Source organism: Dreissena polymorpha, chromosome 12 (genome assembly GCF_020536995.1).
Source record: "Dreissena polymorpha isolate Duluth1 chromosome 12, UMN_Dpol_1.0, whole genome shotgun sequence".
Taxonomy (NCBI): Eukaryota; Metazoa; Mollusca; class Bivalvia; order Myida; family Dreissenidae; genus Dreissena; species Dreissena polymorpha.
Window position 1 is genome coordinate 49,380,255 of NC_068366.1, and position 16,324 is coordinate 49,396,578.

General features: G+C 34.5%; 1 protein-coding gene across 1 annotated transcript in view; it reads left to right on the forward strand.

The window, feature by feature from the left end:
- LOC127852775 (E3 ubiquitin-protein ligase rnf213-alpha-like) overlaps window positions 1-16,324 on the forward strand; it is a 147,511-nt gene that overhangs the window by 115,480 nt on the left and 15,707 nt on the right. The window contains exons 64-87 of the mRNA XM_052386730.1: window positions 939-1,104; window positions 1,875-2,037; window positions 2,394-2,599; window positions 2,843-3,073; window positions 3,370-3,563; window positions 3,933-4,038; window positions 4,397-4,497; window positions 4,652-4,840; window positions 5,362-5,610; window positions 6,539-6,656; window positions 7,030-7,310; window positions 7,914-8,028; window positions 8,254-8,367; window positions 8,573-8,677; window positions 9,291-9,344; window positions 9,578-9,769; window positions 10,600-10,693; window positions 11,038-11,072; window positions 11,213-11,310; window positions 11,526-11,670; window positions 11,905-12,070; window positions 13,139-13,239; window positions 15,296-15,353; window positions 15,639-15,841. Of these exons, the coding sequence (XP_052242690.1) occupies window positions 939-1,104; window positions 1,875-2,037; window positions 2,394-2,599; window positions 2,843-3,073; window positions 3,370-3,563; window positions 3,933-4,038; window positions 4,397-4,497; window positions 4,652-4,840; window positions 5,362-5,610; window positions 6,539-6,656; window positions 7,030-7,310; window positions 7,914-8,028; window positions 8,254-8,367; window positions 8,573-8,677; window positions 9,291-9,344; window positions 9,578-9,769; window positions 10,600-10,693; window positions 11,038-11,072; window positions 11,213-11,310; window positions 11,526-11,670; window positions 11,905-12,070; window positions 13,139-13,239; window positions 15,296-15,353; window positions 15,639-15,841 (3,484 nt within the window). The remainder of the gene's footprint in view (window positions 1-938; window positions 1,105-1,874; window positions 2,038-2,393; window positions 2,600-2,842; window positions 3,074-3,369; window positions 3,564-3,932; window positions 4,039-4,396; window positions 4,498-4,651; window positions 4,841-5,361; window positions 5,611-6,538; window positions 6,657-7,029; window positions 7,311-7,913; window positions 8,029-8,253; window positions 8,368-8,572; window positions 8,678-9,290; window positions 9,345-9,577; window positions 9,770-10,599; window positions 10,694-11,037; window positions 11,073-11,212; window positions 11,311-11,525; window positions 11,671-11,904; window positions 12,071-13,138; window positions 13,240-15,295; window positions 15,354-15,638; window positions 15,842-16,324) is intronic.

Here is a 16,324-nt window from a genome sequence, read left to right on the forward strand (position 1 = left end):
TAAGGGTCGTATTTTCGTAATTACGAATTATTTTCAAGTCCGTTACGTATTTATTTTAAAATCTTGTCGTACCATTAAGAATTACAAAATCAAGTTACGAATATTATTTTTACATCGGTTTGTATCGATTTTTATTGAGTTCTTTTCGCGTATTAAAGATCTTTGCGGTGCTTATATAGAATGGTTATCGGGTTTGTTTAACAAAGCGCATTTTTTTCCAATAAAAGCGGCGTATACAGTCTATCTGTCAAAAAACAATGGCGGCGCCCAGAAAGCGTCCTAAAAAACTGCAAAGCGTCCAAAACACGCTTTTAACATATTGTACGCAAAGTAAGCCGAAGTTAAATGTTTAGAAAGACATTATAGAAAATATCTTATACGATGTTGTATGTTCAGTTGCCGACACAGTCGGAAAAACTAAACAAAAACGCGACACGACGGGTCTAAACTTAAACACACAAGAAAACATTGAACGAGTGGAAGGGACAAGTCCCGTGGCTAATCGTTGAAAAGATTGAAGGGGAGACCCGTTTTAAATGTGAAATATGTAAAAATTCATCTAAGGCATGCAATCTAAACACAGTTTGGGCATATGAAGGTATTGGAAAAATAAAATTGTATAATGCTGAAAAGACACTGTTGAACTTGTATAAATAAAGTTGCTAGTATGTTTATTTTGATTTTTTTTTTGCATGAAAATAATCATTATTATTTATTTTTAGGTCATTCAGAAAAAATAAGAATTGTTTTCCAAAACTTAGTAGTAACGTTAAGAATAAAATTTCAGAGTTAAGAATTCTTTTTGAAAATCTGGTAGTAATTTAAGAATTTCACAAAACCTTATCTGAAGCTCTGTATTATGTTTGTCTAATATATTGCATTTTAAGGTATAGAATGTTATGCAGAACAATAAAAAGTTTATTTTTATAATATTGTAGACGATCTGTTTATCAAACGATCGTATCGAAAGTGAAGCCCGTGCTAGCTGGAATATTTGCACTCCTGGACACCAATTGCAACCTTGACATGGTCGTATGTGATGTATCTTGGAAACGGAATTTCTGGCTCAAATGTCTTAACCATACGGATTTTCTGCAGATGAAGGCATGTGTTACCCTAACAAGTTTTGTTGCATAATAATGGAACATGCATACATAGAAATGCTGCCAAAATACATATTTTATCATAGAAAACGTTATGATGAAGATCAAAACATTCTGAAAAAACGTAATCCTTCGAAGTGTATGTTTTGTGTCGATAAGGGTGATATATGTTCAGTTTGTATTTCTGTTTTGTGTGTAAGGATCATACATAAGAAATATTACAGGCCAGTTAGGCCCCCCTCGCACTATAGTGACCGAATATTCATCGCAATAACCGTGAACTTTACCAGGATCACTAGGAGGTCACTATAATGTGAGGAGGCCCTCACCGGTGAGTACGATTGAGTAATTTTACCTGACATTTTAGCGCGTGCATTTTATAATATAGTTATATTAAATAACACAGTCAAATAATAAGCAGTGTTTACGTAAGAAGCAAGATTGTTTGGACTGACTTTCGAATCGAATATTGACATCACGGAATAGATTTGTAATGCAATATATGCAACACAGGTTGCGAACCGATTTCGTTGAAGGAGGGAGGGGGGCGGGTCACCAACATAAACTGCTCGAAGTCAGCGGGCACTTGGCTATTAAATCGGCCCACTTAAATACTTCTTTTAACTTAACCTAAAACGGTACATGAACTTTAATACAAGAAAATAAGAATCACGGTGTTTATGTACATCTACGCATAGTTATATCTGTTCAGCGTACAATATTTTACGAAAAGAATATACAAATATACCCTTTTCTGTATTGTATCTGCAGTACTCAGACTTGCAGTCACCGAAGCGTAAAAGTGAGCTAGGAGAAATGCTAGTGCCATCAACTGGATTTGAAGGCCATTACTTCAAACTTAGATTTCCATTCTCCTGGATGATACTAGAGACAGTTGAAACTTTATTCGTGGACCTTGTGTTTGAAGGAAATGGTACTATAATTTGATTGTTCTTATATTTTGCTTTTCCGCTAGCCTTTGTTCGCCACTTTGTAACGGATGTTTAAATTTTCCATTCACTGTAGACATATTTAATTGCCTGAACTTAAAGGAAAAGAACCAGATTATGTGTTAATCTGGTTTTGAATTTTATAAAGCAGAAAAAAGTGTTACCTTAAACTCAGGTGAACTACGCTGGGCAAATGGGTCTTGTGCATAATTATGTGCGAAATATTCAAGCCATTAACGCTAATGGTACTCGTAAGTAGTGTTTTTAAATAGAACTCTATGATATGTTATAAAATTAATAACAATCGAAAATCTATTTCACTGTCATGTTTGTTCAATAGCGACCGATCGACTAGAAAGATGTGTCATAGGTTTGAGATCTGGAGCAACTGGCCACATGATTTCTGAGCTAGACGCTCTATTGGTTGATTGTCAGGACAATGCATTGCGCAACAGTTCTAGCCCCACTCTCCATGAAGTGATGGAAGACTACATTCATGACTTTGTAAAAACTGTGTATAACGCTGAACGAGAAACAGAACTCAATGTAATACAATTCTTCAGTCTGTCACATGTGTTGAAATTAGTCTGTATTGTAACTGGTAGATAACATATAACGTTGTGATAAAGTTGATACATAAACAAAATCTGTATTTTTTTGTATTTATTATATTTTGCTCATGGTACTTAATAATTTTAAAGATAATGATATATCATACGGAGTCTGTTTTGTTTTGAGAATGTTTTTAGCAATACCAGTAAGTGTACATTGTCATTATTTTATTTACAGATTGTGTGCAGAATGATTATGTTCAAAACTGTAAAGCTTTGTGAGTCACAAGGACCAACGACCTCTGATCTTGTTCGCCACATTGTAAGCGTCCGGTTTGCCTATCAGGAATTATCGTGCCGATTGGCATACTTCAAAAGCGTGAACCACATTTGGCCAGACTGCAGTGCAAAGATAGAAGAAATACAACAATCCAATCCTGAACATATTATGTTCAAAGAACACGAGTTTGTATGTGGTCTAAATCCATTTAATACCGATGTTAGTAACCTGTTTATTTTTGCTCGATTGTTTTGAAAGCCTAAGGCTTACTGAAACACTGTAGAGTCTTTTCCTTGTATCAACCAATTTTTTTAGTCTTTATTTATTTTTTATTGGTTACGCACACAGAGTGGGGATTGAATCTGGGATCTCCTGATCGCTATGCTATATCCACTAAGCCACATTGATCTAATTGACACTTTTTTTGCGCTTACTTACATAATTTTTTTAGTATACTTTATTATTTGCAAACATGGATATTGCAGACATTCGCCACGCTGTGCCTTCTTATCGGGGAGCTGAATCCTTCAGCGAAAGATTTAGAGGACAGAAGCGAACAACTCAAATGGCTTGAAAGGGTGTATCGTTATCGACCAGTTGTAGAAACGATCCTTCAACTTCGAGGCGAGGATGGTTCACTTTATGGCCAACACAGTTTTGCCTCTGTCAAAAGGGCAAAGTAAGATTTTATAGATGCGTGTGCTGATTAAATATTCAAAAGTTACATGTAATATAACACTCATCTTTATATGGACAAGAAACAAACACAAGCTCAGCATTTTTGAAGTTCATAAGCAACACAGAATTATCCGAATATGTAAAAATTAAAATGTTTTCATTATTGTTACTTCTATGTCGAAACATGTTTGCATTTTGTCCATACTATGTTAAAAAATACGCATGATTAGAATATTAAAAACTCGGTCTTTTTACCAATGGTGAATTCCTAGGCATAAGAACTCAACTTCATTGGCTTGTTTATAAATATATAGTGTTTCTCATATAATTATCACAACACAAATTCATAAATAATAACTTCTTTCTTAAGGTGCATGTGGAGTCGTGTTTTGGTGATGAAATTATTCCTGGAGAACGTTTGCAAGAAAGATACTAAGGGCAGCATAACGATCAAGCATTGTAGACCTTTGTGGGCGGTATGTTAACTGTGTTTCTTAATTTCAAAGTATTTTTAAGTGATTTGAAATGATTATGTTTGGTGCTTTCTTGATGGACGTGGTGAAATTACTTATGCTGTTGTCTGGTTGAATTCAATAATATTCAAGAGGACAAAAACATATTGAAACACATCCACATGTAATCTTCGTCCTTCGTACATTCTGTTTCATGAGCGCTCATTCTTCCTTATTAGAATTGCATTACTAGATTGATCTTGTTTAGATTGAAATTTACTGAATACAAGCACAGAAGATATTGATGTAATAACACCCAGTTTTAAATTAAAAATGTTGCACAAGTATATATTATATGTTTATATTTATGCCTTTGTTTTAGCTGCTTGGGGATGAAACCGACTTCAAAGAATCAAAATCTTTAACGGCTATGGAAAAGTTTCTTAAAATGTGTAACAAGACTGCTGTGAAAGACAGTATTGGGTAAGTTTCAATAAGTATTGATTGGTAAAATATATAATTGCGATGTATTATATTAAATGAAAAATATATATGTTTAGCGATCATGCAAAAACTCAAATAATGAATAAATAAAAAAATATTTATCTTAAAAGAAATTCCTCATATGTGTTTACAGGTCCGAAGTAAAATGTAGCCGCTGCGAAGAGTTACTGCAGAGTGCACCCATCTCGGTACCTTGTGCAGCCAGACACATCATTTGTTATACATGCTGTGTCGAAATGAAAGCTCTTCGAGAGCGTAAATGCCCAGATTGTAACGAGGAATTCGACGATCAATGGCAGCCTGTAGTTGACGAAAAAAGAAAGTTAGTATTCATTTGCATGTTGTTGTTGTTGTTTTATTAAAAAGTAGTCAATAAATATTGTGAGCGCTAACTTTTAGGAGAAAACCAGAAACAAAAAAAAAAGATTTACTTTCGACTTTGGCAGTAATTTTATATTATTTTGCAAATGAGTAACATAAGGTAAATAAGCCGCGTCTGCTTTTACTCCACATACTATATGCTATTTTACCAAGCAGTCTATAAAATAAGAATTGCAAAATGCAACTCGTCGATAGGACACAGTATAAAGGAATTCAAGGAATAGTAATGTCGTACAAACTTAAACAAATCTTGATGTATTGAAGTATATTGTATATCTATTAGTCGTTATAAAATACGGACGATGTATAACTTTCATTATAAGATACCGACTCCTTGCGATGTGATACTAGTTCAGTCAAGTATTATGAGGCAAGATAATTGCTCACCGCGTGGCCGTAGGCAATTAAGTTTAGAGTGTGGTGTACGAAGTAAGATTACTAGAAATGTGTTCTCTTTAACAGGATTGGGAACGAGAAGCTGGAGAAATACCAGCAGCAGTGTAACACATTCTTTTTGGAGGTTGTTACACAACTGTGTTTTGCTGATGAGGAGCCACCGTCGGAAGAAGTTCTTTGCAAGCTGCTTGGATACGTGACTTGCACTTCCAAAGAGGGAAGACGGTACACAAAGAACATGAATATATTTGACACGGGCGTCGATCCCAACCCAGTTTTCCGATCATTCCTGCTGCAGTTGTTGATGAAATCTAGGTATCGAAGTTATTCGATTATTTGTGTTTATTGTCCCCTACCGGAGGGGACTTATGGTTTGCGCTCTGTCTGTCAGTCAGTCACACTTTTCTGGATCCTGCGATCACTTTTAAAGTTTTTCATATTTTTTCATGAAACTTGAAACATGGATAGATTGCAATATGGAGATTATGCACGTCATTTCATTTTGTTCCTACATCAAGAATTCTGGTTGCTATGGTAACAATTAGACTAGAAATACTGCTAAAAATTGTGGTTTTTTGGATCCTGCGATGACTTTAAAAGTTCTTCATATTTTTTCATGAAACTTGAAAAATGAATAGATAGCTATATGGACATAATGCACATCATTTCATTTTGTTCCTACGTCAAAAATTCTGGTTGATATATCAACAAATATTTTTTTTTTTAATCTGACAATGGTGGAATTTCTGACAATGCTGGAGCCGGTAGGGGATACTGCTTGGGAATAGTCTTGTTTAGTATTGTTTTCTGTGTACAAGCTTGTAATATAGTCTAGTATGAAACTATTCTTTGGGTAAATGCAGACAAAATCAGCATTTTCATTAACTTTTAAAACATGTGTATCATAGGTTGCTGTAATTGTATATTTATTTGCCCAGTCAAATTGTAGAAGACTGTTACGGGATAGTATCGATATAATTACATATTATTGATTAACATGAATGTGGTTTTTTTTTGTAACGTTACATATTTAGAAAAATGTGAGCTAATATTTTCAGTTACGAAGAAATGGACATTAAGTTGGTAAATTTATATTTTTTGTCATGTAATTGGTATTATGGACAGTGTTGATGGACATGTATATATGATCTATTAAGAAACAACAGCTGCATAATGCGTTTTTAACAACCTCGGCCTTTTTCGACACGTGTATAAGATTAGTAACTACAATTTCACATTTCAGCAAAGAGCGATATGTTTCCGAATATCTTCGCCGTTACATTGAAGAGATCAATTTGGGTGTAGACGTCAGCACCAGAGAGATGATAGACATGTATTTGCTCATCATACACTGTTGGGAGGTATTATAACACAACACATCTCTATAGAATATTTAAATAAATTATTTCTAGGATTAGTTTTTCTACAAGCCTGTAAAAAATATACATGATAAAGTGAAGGATTCATAACCCAACCCACCTAAAAACTGTCATTTATACTCATTGAAACGGTAGCAGTTGTTGATGCAAATATATGTATTACATTTAAATACGTGACAAAGCAATATTTTTAAATCCCAGTTATGTTACAACTGTTCCTTTACAGGATTCGCGGTACAGATAAAAATGTTTCTATAATTACGTTTTTCATTCTGCAGCTTCGGATCATTGCTATTTGAAAATCTAAATGTCTTCTAAAATAGTAAATTGTTACTCGATGTTGTTGTTTTTTCAGGATACACAATTCCATTATTTGGAGGAAAGTGGAGAGTCAAAATCTCTGATTGTTTGTCACTCTATGGAAAACGCTGTCACAGTAATGAAAACTTCTACAGTACATCATACTGACTTGTTGTCAGCCATAGCATCAACGAGAGCTTGTTTAGAAGTAGCAGCACGATGTCTCGTTAGATGCTTATCACATGGTGCTAGCATTCAAACATTATCACCCGACGATCGGAAAATAATACAGAAAGCTGAATTTCTTTGTGAAAATGCAGAAACGAATTGGCCAAAGTAAGTCATATTTTACGTATACTTGTATTTTTACTTATCACCTCCAAACGTGTTATGCTTTGATCGCTTTTCAATTATTTTATTTATTGGAATGAACTGAGCTATTTAATAATATATATGGAAAGTGTCGTTCACAATTTGGCCATCCTTTGCACATATGATAATCTTTAAGATCATTTTTGTCACAAATATGCATGAGCATTCTAGTAGAGGAAATGTGTTGTCCTTAGTAACAAGTTAGCCGGACATTGTACATGTTAGTTTACAGTGAATTATAATAATGCTTTAGAAACGCTAAACAAGTCGTCGTGCTGTCTGTAAATTTAAACATGATGCCAGAATAACATTCTACGTATTGTCAATTACCTGTCATTCCTTTAAGATACAATATGGTGCTTAATGATTTGTTGATAGTTTTCTCATTTATTCATACCATGTCCAATACTAATGTTTGGATAAAAATCAGTAAGTCAATGAACAATAAAGTCAATTGGGTTTTTTACGGCTAATGTGATGCTATTTCTCTTGTATTTAGTATTTTTTTACCTTGCTGTGTGTTTTCCAATAATGTTTGTGAGTAACATTCAGTTGCTATTAATGCAGGGTATACTTGGTGAAACTGTTGTGTCGACGGTATGGATTAGATGTGTATCAGAAGTTGTCAAGGTCAGTGTTACCCATCTTTAAATGGCTTGCCATTGAAGGCAACGAAAAACAGGTAAATGCATGTAATCAACATCTTCATTAAACATAGCAATGCATTACACAGTTAAAATTCTACACTCTTGTAATTGGGTAAAAATAGGTTTTTATCAATCGCATGAACAACTGTATAGTTAAGTAATTTGTATTATTCTCTGAAAGTCTTTTATTAACCATAACTTGTGCCTACGTATTTGGGTCAGCGCTTCTTTCAAGTCACATTCGTTCCATTTGTTTTCAGACGGAGGTATGTGACAGATACATCATATGCGGCGATGCGTACACAAGTATCAGGGAAGCAATTGCTAGAGCTGTTCTTGGCGAAGCCATTGAAACACTAGACGAATTACTGCAGGTAACTTCTGTTGATTATAAACATATTTTCGATCATCATATGTCAAACTTAAATAGGCGAAACATCCAGTGTGAAATTTGTAAAGAGAAACCCCTATATGATGAAAAGAAACCAATCATGTATGTGCACATTTCAGAAATTTGTTAAGTGAACCATTATGATGATTTTGTTGTGTACAAAATATACAATCGTGTTTATATTCCAGGGCATTAACACACGAGGAGAGCAAGTCGAAACATACATGCATCTGGCAATACACCGAGAGATTACATGCTCAAATGTACGGCAATCTGCGCGTGGCCCTTCGCATGTAAGATTCTTTATTTAGATCATGTTTTTATAATTGCTTAAACTTTCTAAAAAAAATATATAATGAATTTTCCAAAGTTTTGTTATTAACATTATTTAAAACTACAACCACACCAATACTTACAAAAGTGTTGTGAATCTCAGTTTGTATGCATTCCTTATATAAAGAGCATTGACAAAGATTTATTGGTTTTAGTAGGTTATAAAAATTCACGCACGCAACATCAAGGCTATTACTGTGTTTACATATGCAACTATAAACCTAACACGTGTTTAAGCTTTTAGGTCTTTTAAATACACTGTTTTGCTCCACTATATTGGTTTATTTCAATATATTGTTTGTTTCAAAGTAACAATTGTACACCGTATCTCCTCTTTATTGGAAAATGATCATGGTATACTAACGTTGTGTAATTGATATGTGCTTTGCAATGTGTCTGCTTTGTTTATACCGTAGATTAAAAGGTTTTTCCACAATTTAGCGCGTTCCGGAGTAAGTCTTTTCAGAAAACCTCTATCGAGACATTGGTTGATGTAATTTTGTATGTAGTTTAATATGTACCGGTATGTGAACCAATAATATTTATTTTAAAAATGTATGTGTTGTTTTTCAGGGTTTGCCAAAACTAAATGAATATCTAGCGGCTGCAAATGTGATTCAAGACAAGGTATAAAGTTGAGCTTCATTTATAACGTATATTGATTCAGTTACTTGCATACAAAACATGTAACCACACCACCACAATGTCAATACATATTACCTTAGTAATCAGTAGGTACTAATGATATGCTAGTTGAGCATTTTCAACTCCAGGCAAGTTTCCACTTCATTAAGTGTTTAATACTTCGTTTTACTTATTGAATTCCATAATAACAGTTTGTATATACCTGTCCTCTACAGGACCTGACCGGACAGTTGGTTGATAATGAACTAAAACCAGATTTCATGGAGATGAAGCCAGGAAATGATTTAATGCATCAAGGGTTACAGTGTTTACTTGCTCATTTCCACATTGTAATGTCAAAACTTCAAGCAGGCTCAACACTTCTTGATCCACTGATAATGTTCACAAACGGAAATCCTACAATACAGGTAAAGAAAAACAAGTAACACTCATCGTACATATTTGTGCATGGTCAATTCAGTAAAAATACGTGTGTGATATTCAAGATACGGCAACTATTATAACATGATTTGATTTAATTGTATATTTGTATTATTTGAAATATGCATTATTTTTTATCCTAGTGTTTCAACAAATCTACTACAATAAAAAATATTGAAGTTGTATGTTCCTTTGTACGTTCTTACGTATGAGAAAATACATTGATACTTTATAATTGGTCAAACAATTTTTTAATTGCTAAATACAAATGCGTACAATGTGGAGTAGGTGTTTTGCATGCAAATCTGTGATTTTAAAGTTTAAGGGTTACATTGGAAGGTTAAATGTTATAAATAATAAACATGTTACCTAAGGTCAACGGTCAAATATTGTCAAAATACAACTTGCTATTGACTTGCATTATGCGCAAATAATAAAATCAAGGTGTATTTTTGTCATTTAGTGTTTGTAGCTGATATTGTCTGCATTGCAACGTGATTGGTTTGGGCGTTTGTGTCTTTCGTCCATTTCATAAATACTAATATTTTCGAAGTTGAAATAATGATATTGATATGGAGACCACCAGGAGGTTCAGTGTTTTATCCAAAATTGGTGAGGTATTGAACAATATTTCCAAAGATACGATGTATCAATTCTTGTAACGAAAGCGGTGAGTGTCTCAATATTATATGATCAATGCTTTACAAAAGAATGAATAAAGTAAGTCATATTATTTAGCTACGTGCATGTTAATTCATTGTTTTTTTCAGATAATAGTATTTTCGACACGTGTTATTTTGACTCACTCTGATTCCAGAGCATGTTGTTGCCAACCATGCCACAAGACGATCTGGAAGACATTCAAGCTGCTGTGCTCGCAAATCGAGGAGGCGACAACCCTGTTTTCTATCGTGAGTACATTTTGCATCGGGCGTTTCGTTGTCAATGGGGTACACGATACCATTTTACTGTGCACAAGAATAGGAAAATGGTTGATTAATTAATAAATCTGAATATGGAAGATAACAAGTTTTCGAATTAGTTATTAAGTGCGCATTGCTTGCCAAAGCTACAATTCATGCTTCAATCTGAGATTTCTTTTATTTTGTAAATAGTACTGAACTGTTTGTACACAACAATGGACAACAATCTTATTTATTTGACTCATCGGGCAAAGATATGTAATGCTGTATGAGTAGCATTATACATATTGATGTTTATCTAAACTGAGCATGTTTTTGTAATTGTTTTCCAGGTTGTCCGAATGGTCATCCTTACTACATAGGCGACGTAAGTATATTTACTATGTTGTCTTGCTTGTTCAATTGTGATGCATGTTCATAGAAACACTCGCTCCCTGACATGGAATGTAGTTATTAAAGCAATTACTATGCGATACAAATGCATGCATGCTCAAATATTGTTTAAAGTGTGGTCGGCCTTACGTGGTTGGAAATTGTCCTGAGTGTCGCCAGCAGATCGGCGGGACCAGTCATCAGGCTTTACCAGGAAACGTTGTTAATGCAAGGTATGTTTGTGAAATTTATTGATCATCCGATAATTAAGTTGCACACATAAAAAGTCTACCTTATTTGATTATCTATCTACAGAAATATATGTACTAAAGTATGATCTTTTATATAAAATGGGGCATGTTTTGTCATATTGAGCAGGAAATTTTGAATAGCAAAATAGTGATGCGAAACAATCAATGAAATATATCTTGATTGATATTTATTTCAGAGGTGATTCAACACAGACCGGCCACATACTGGGTCGAGCCATTCGAGGTGGAGTTATGAGACCTGAACGGGACTTGAATCCTACCTATTGTACAGCTACCAGACTGTTCCTCCACATGGCCATGTACCTGGGTCCTGTTCAACAGGTAAATATTTATGTAAGATTGAGTTTCAAAAATATGCATATTTTAATAAAACACATATGGAACAGACTATTGAATTTTAATTATTTGCTCTAAAATGTAGGAGTGGTAAATTCAGTGCCAACCCTGATGTTGATTAAAATATTGACATTATTGTTGTTCATGTAAATCCTATTTTATCCTGATACATAAATTAAATTGTATGGGGATCCATTTGTGCAGTTGTATCTTTTAAAGGTTATCACTGTTATAAAGCCTGATCTTGAAGATAATCAGGTACCCGGTTTTTTGTTGGAACACATCAGAAGTAACATAAACGATTTACAACGTGCTCTAGGACGAAGCGGAGACGATGTCCTTTTACTCATGCACATAGCGATAAACATCATGATGAGGAAGAAAGGTACTATATTTAATTCGATAACCGTTTATCGTATGTGTTTTAATAGCTACTTTTCATGGTTAAGCGAAAAACTTTTATCTCTCGTATCGTGAGTTGAAATCAGAGCGTTGTCTCCTAAAGTAATTGGGTATTTCTGATGAAATCATGTATATGATTTTTGTACCATAGATGTGATGTAAGTTGGGCTTTATTAGTGACTGGCTTAAGTAGATGTGCACTTTATTTTGGCAAAGCATTAACAAGCTTAGCTTGCCCAAGTTAACTGCCAGCCATGATATGACTAAAATACTGTTAAAGCGGACAATAATTTAACAAACAAACAAAACAACAAATAGTACTGGAAAAGGAGAAAATCAATAGTTGATTCTTCTTCAAAAACCCTCAGTTAACTGGGTTATTCGCGAGTATGTCTACACTATGAACCGTGGGCGATCTGGCTGGAAAAACATATTGTTCGTAAATGTTGATGACTAGCGATCATTTAAGCGGGCAAATGTGAGTATGAAAAAGAGAACAGACATTGGTAAATGTAAAATAAAAAATACACCGCCTGCATTGTAATTGCTAGCCTAAAATCCCATTTTCAATCACGAATTATAGGTGATTTGATTGAATGGTGGTCCTTACGCTGTAGTCGTAGTAGTGCACACAAAAACGTGACGTCAAAATAATGTTCTTAGCTCCTAGTGTTAAAGTCAGTCATCGCTGGATAGTCAATTTAGTATGTGTTAAATCAGGTAACTGGTAATAGTGAAATACAAACATCAATTTAATTTTACTAACGTTGTCTTTATATTTGACTAACATAAAATGAATATAGGTATCACATTTGATAAAATTGATAAAAATGAAATTCATGCGTTTTGAACAAAACAATATCAATGTGGTATATGTTTTATATAGAGATAAATGACTAAATTATCAGAAACATGTCATAATTTAAAAACAACGAAGGAGGCCGAATCCATTAGATTTGGTAATACGACAGTAAAGAAAGATAGTGTATTCGTTGAAAAGTGTTGTTAGTTTAATGTAATTTTAAATAGGGCACATTATTATTTTTTAAAGAAACAAGGGTACCACAATCAGTAGCCAGATTGTCCTCGAAAGCTGATCGAAAAACATGGGAAGCTGAGTTTTCTGCCCAAATTCTACACGACGCTCTTGGGGTATGTTGCATCTTTTCGTGATAATGCTTACGCTGTTGTGTTTTAGTAAACAGAAATATGCCAGAAATGTTTGTAAAGACTGTTCAATTTTTATTATATTTTCTCTCTGACAGGGGTTTCTTGTTTGATTTATTTTTTAGCTGTCACATAAACAACCAAGCTATGTAATATGGATCTTTTACACCCATTATTGCTGCTTTTTCCTGTATTTGCGCGATGATGATCTTAAATATTAACTTTATGATGCTATATTCTTAAATCTTTTTCTATAAAGAAGGAATGTAGATGACACTTGTTCGTAGTATCATTTCATCGTTCCTCAAAAAGTTGTAACTCTGTTGCTCTTGTCTCTTTCCTACCATTGAGTAATTAAATGGTAATTGAATGCGTTTTAATTCCATTTTATTAGCCGGATTTTTTTCGAAAAAATCTCGGCTTATAGATTGATGTTGTCGGGCGGGCGGGCGGGGGGGGCGGGCGGGCGGGCGGGCGGGCGGCGTGCTCAAAAATGTTAAAGTTCTTATTTCATGGTATAACTTTGGTATGCTTGGACCTAGAGTCTTCAAACTTGACATGAAGGTTGGCCAGGATTAACAGATGACCACTGGTCATTTCAAGGTCATTCATTTGAAGGTCAAGGTCACTGTGACCTTCAATATAAAAAATGTTAAAGTTGTTATAACTTTGGTATGCTTGGACCTAGAGTCTTGAAACTTGACATGAAGGTTGGCCATAACTAGTTAGTAACCACTGGTCATTTCAAGGTCATTCATTTGAAGGTCAAGGTCACTGTGACCTTGAATGTAAAAATGTTAAAGTTCTTATTTCATGGTATAACTTTGGTATGCTTGGACCTAGAGTCTTCAAACTTGACATGAAGGTTGGCCAGGATTAACAGATTACCACTGGTCATTTCAAGGTCATTCATTTGAAGGTGAAGGTCACTGTGACCTTCAATATAAAAATGTTAAAGTTGTTATAACTTTGGTATGCTTGGACCTAGAGTCTTGAAACTTGACATGAAGGTTGGCCAGAACTAGTAAGTAACCATTGGACATTTCAAGGTCATTCATTTGAAGGTCAAGGTCACTGTGACCTTGAATGTAAAAATGTTAAAGTTGTTATAACTTTGGTATGCTTGGACCTAGAGTCTTGAAACTTGACATGAAGGTTGGCCAGAACTAGTAAGTAACCACTGGACATTTCAAGGTCATTCATTTGAAGGTCAAGGTCACTGTGACCTTGAATGTAAAAATGTTAAAGTTCTTATTTCATGTTATAACTTTGGTATGCTTGTACCTAGAGTCTTCAAACTTGAAATAAAGATTGGCCAGTACTAGAAGATGACCACTGGTCATTTCAATGTCATTCATTTGAAGGTCAAGGTCACTGTGACCTTAAATGTTAAAATGTTAAAATTGTTATAACTTTGGTATGCTTGGACATAGAGTCTTCAAACTTGACATGAAGGTTTGCAAGCACACTTAGATGACCACTGGTCATTTCAAGGTCATTCAAAACATAACACAAGGTTTGCTCATGCCTTGAAAACTACTTACATTTCATTTTGACCTTTGAACAATATTTCAGTAATTTAAGTATTGCATTGACAAAAACACGAAAGGTACTTTCCTGTCATTTAAATCAAAAATCCGGCTTCAATGCGGTCATCTCCGACCGCGGAACTCTTGTTATTGTTTAATTTGAGTTGCAATGCTATGAGGTTAAATTTTATTTACACTTAAATGTATCATGAATATTGCTGGGCCAAGTGTGAGGTTGAGCGCTCTAAAACCGGTTTAAACCCCCTATATTTTGCATTGACCGTTCCAAGGCGGTGACCCCAGCTTTATTCTTATATGTGTTCATGTTGTTTTGTATTGTGCTGTTTTGTTCTGTTTTGGCAATTGGTTACTTGCCTTGAATAAAGGACCAACTAATTGTATATAATGAGAATTCAATACTGCTCCAGCAGCTGTAATTTCACTTCTTTATATTGTTCTTAATGTGTAAATTGTTTTAATACAATTCAAGCATTTCATGTTATTTTCTTCAGAATGTGGATGCTTTACTAAGAGAATGGAATCATCGTCTTGCAACAGACCAAAGATTGGGTGAGGCTATGTACAATTACGAAACGCCATAAGTATTTAATTTGGATTTATGTTGGCGAATCACTAAATTAGCATTTAAGTAAAACCCTGCACAAAATCAAGAACGGACCATACATTCAAGGAGACAATGTTTTTAAAATTTGCCCTCATGTAGCGCTTTTTGCATTGCATTATATTATGAATTGCCAACACCTTCACTTATAAGTACACATTATTTTATCGGACATTATATGTTAGTAAATTGCATATGGCATGCATTGTTGTTAGTAAATTATTCATTGATAGGGGCTGATCCTTTGATGTGCCTCATATACGAAACTGATAGTAGCCAAGAACTAGAAGACGCCAACCAGCTGGTAAACATTCCGAGAATGTGGAGATTCCGAACACCAATCACTATTGAGCACATGCGCCAGACCCTCGAGTCCAAAGGTCAAGATGAGACCAAGACAAAGCCACCTCTTGTCCTTCAGCGCTTCATGAATGAGGTACAATGTATCTAAATAACATTCGTGATTAAGCAAGCGCTACTCACCGCCGAACGATCATTCCTTTAAAAGACATATGGCACGATTTTTTTTATAATTATGCACAGTCATGGTGTAAAATTATGCTTGGATGATCATGTGTGGTAATTTACATTGGAAACAAATAATAAGATACCAAGTTATATTTATCCCGATGTGTATTACCATTTTATGTTTTAAACAGTTTTTGCGCGTGGTTTCACATTATTTACATTACATTAATTACTTAAACGTTGAAAACACGATTTTATGGCGTGACCATGTTAATGTATCATGAACCTGCGACCGACTGATGCCGGAGGAATATAGCGAAAGGCTCGTCGATCTGTCGATGCGTTTGTCCAATGCGGTGAACAAAATGCGAACTTTGATACTTGATTGATATTTTCGATAAACGAACCAAAACCACTCATGTATACCTTGACATTGACATTATTCACCAAG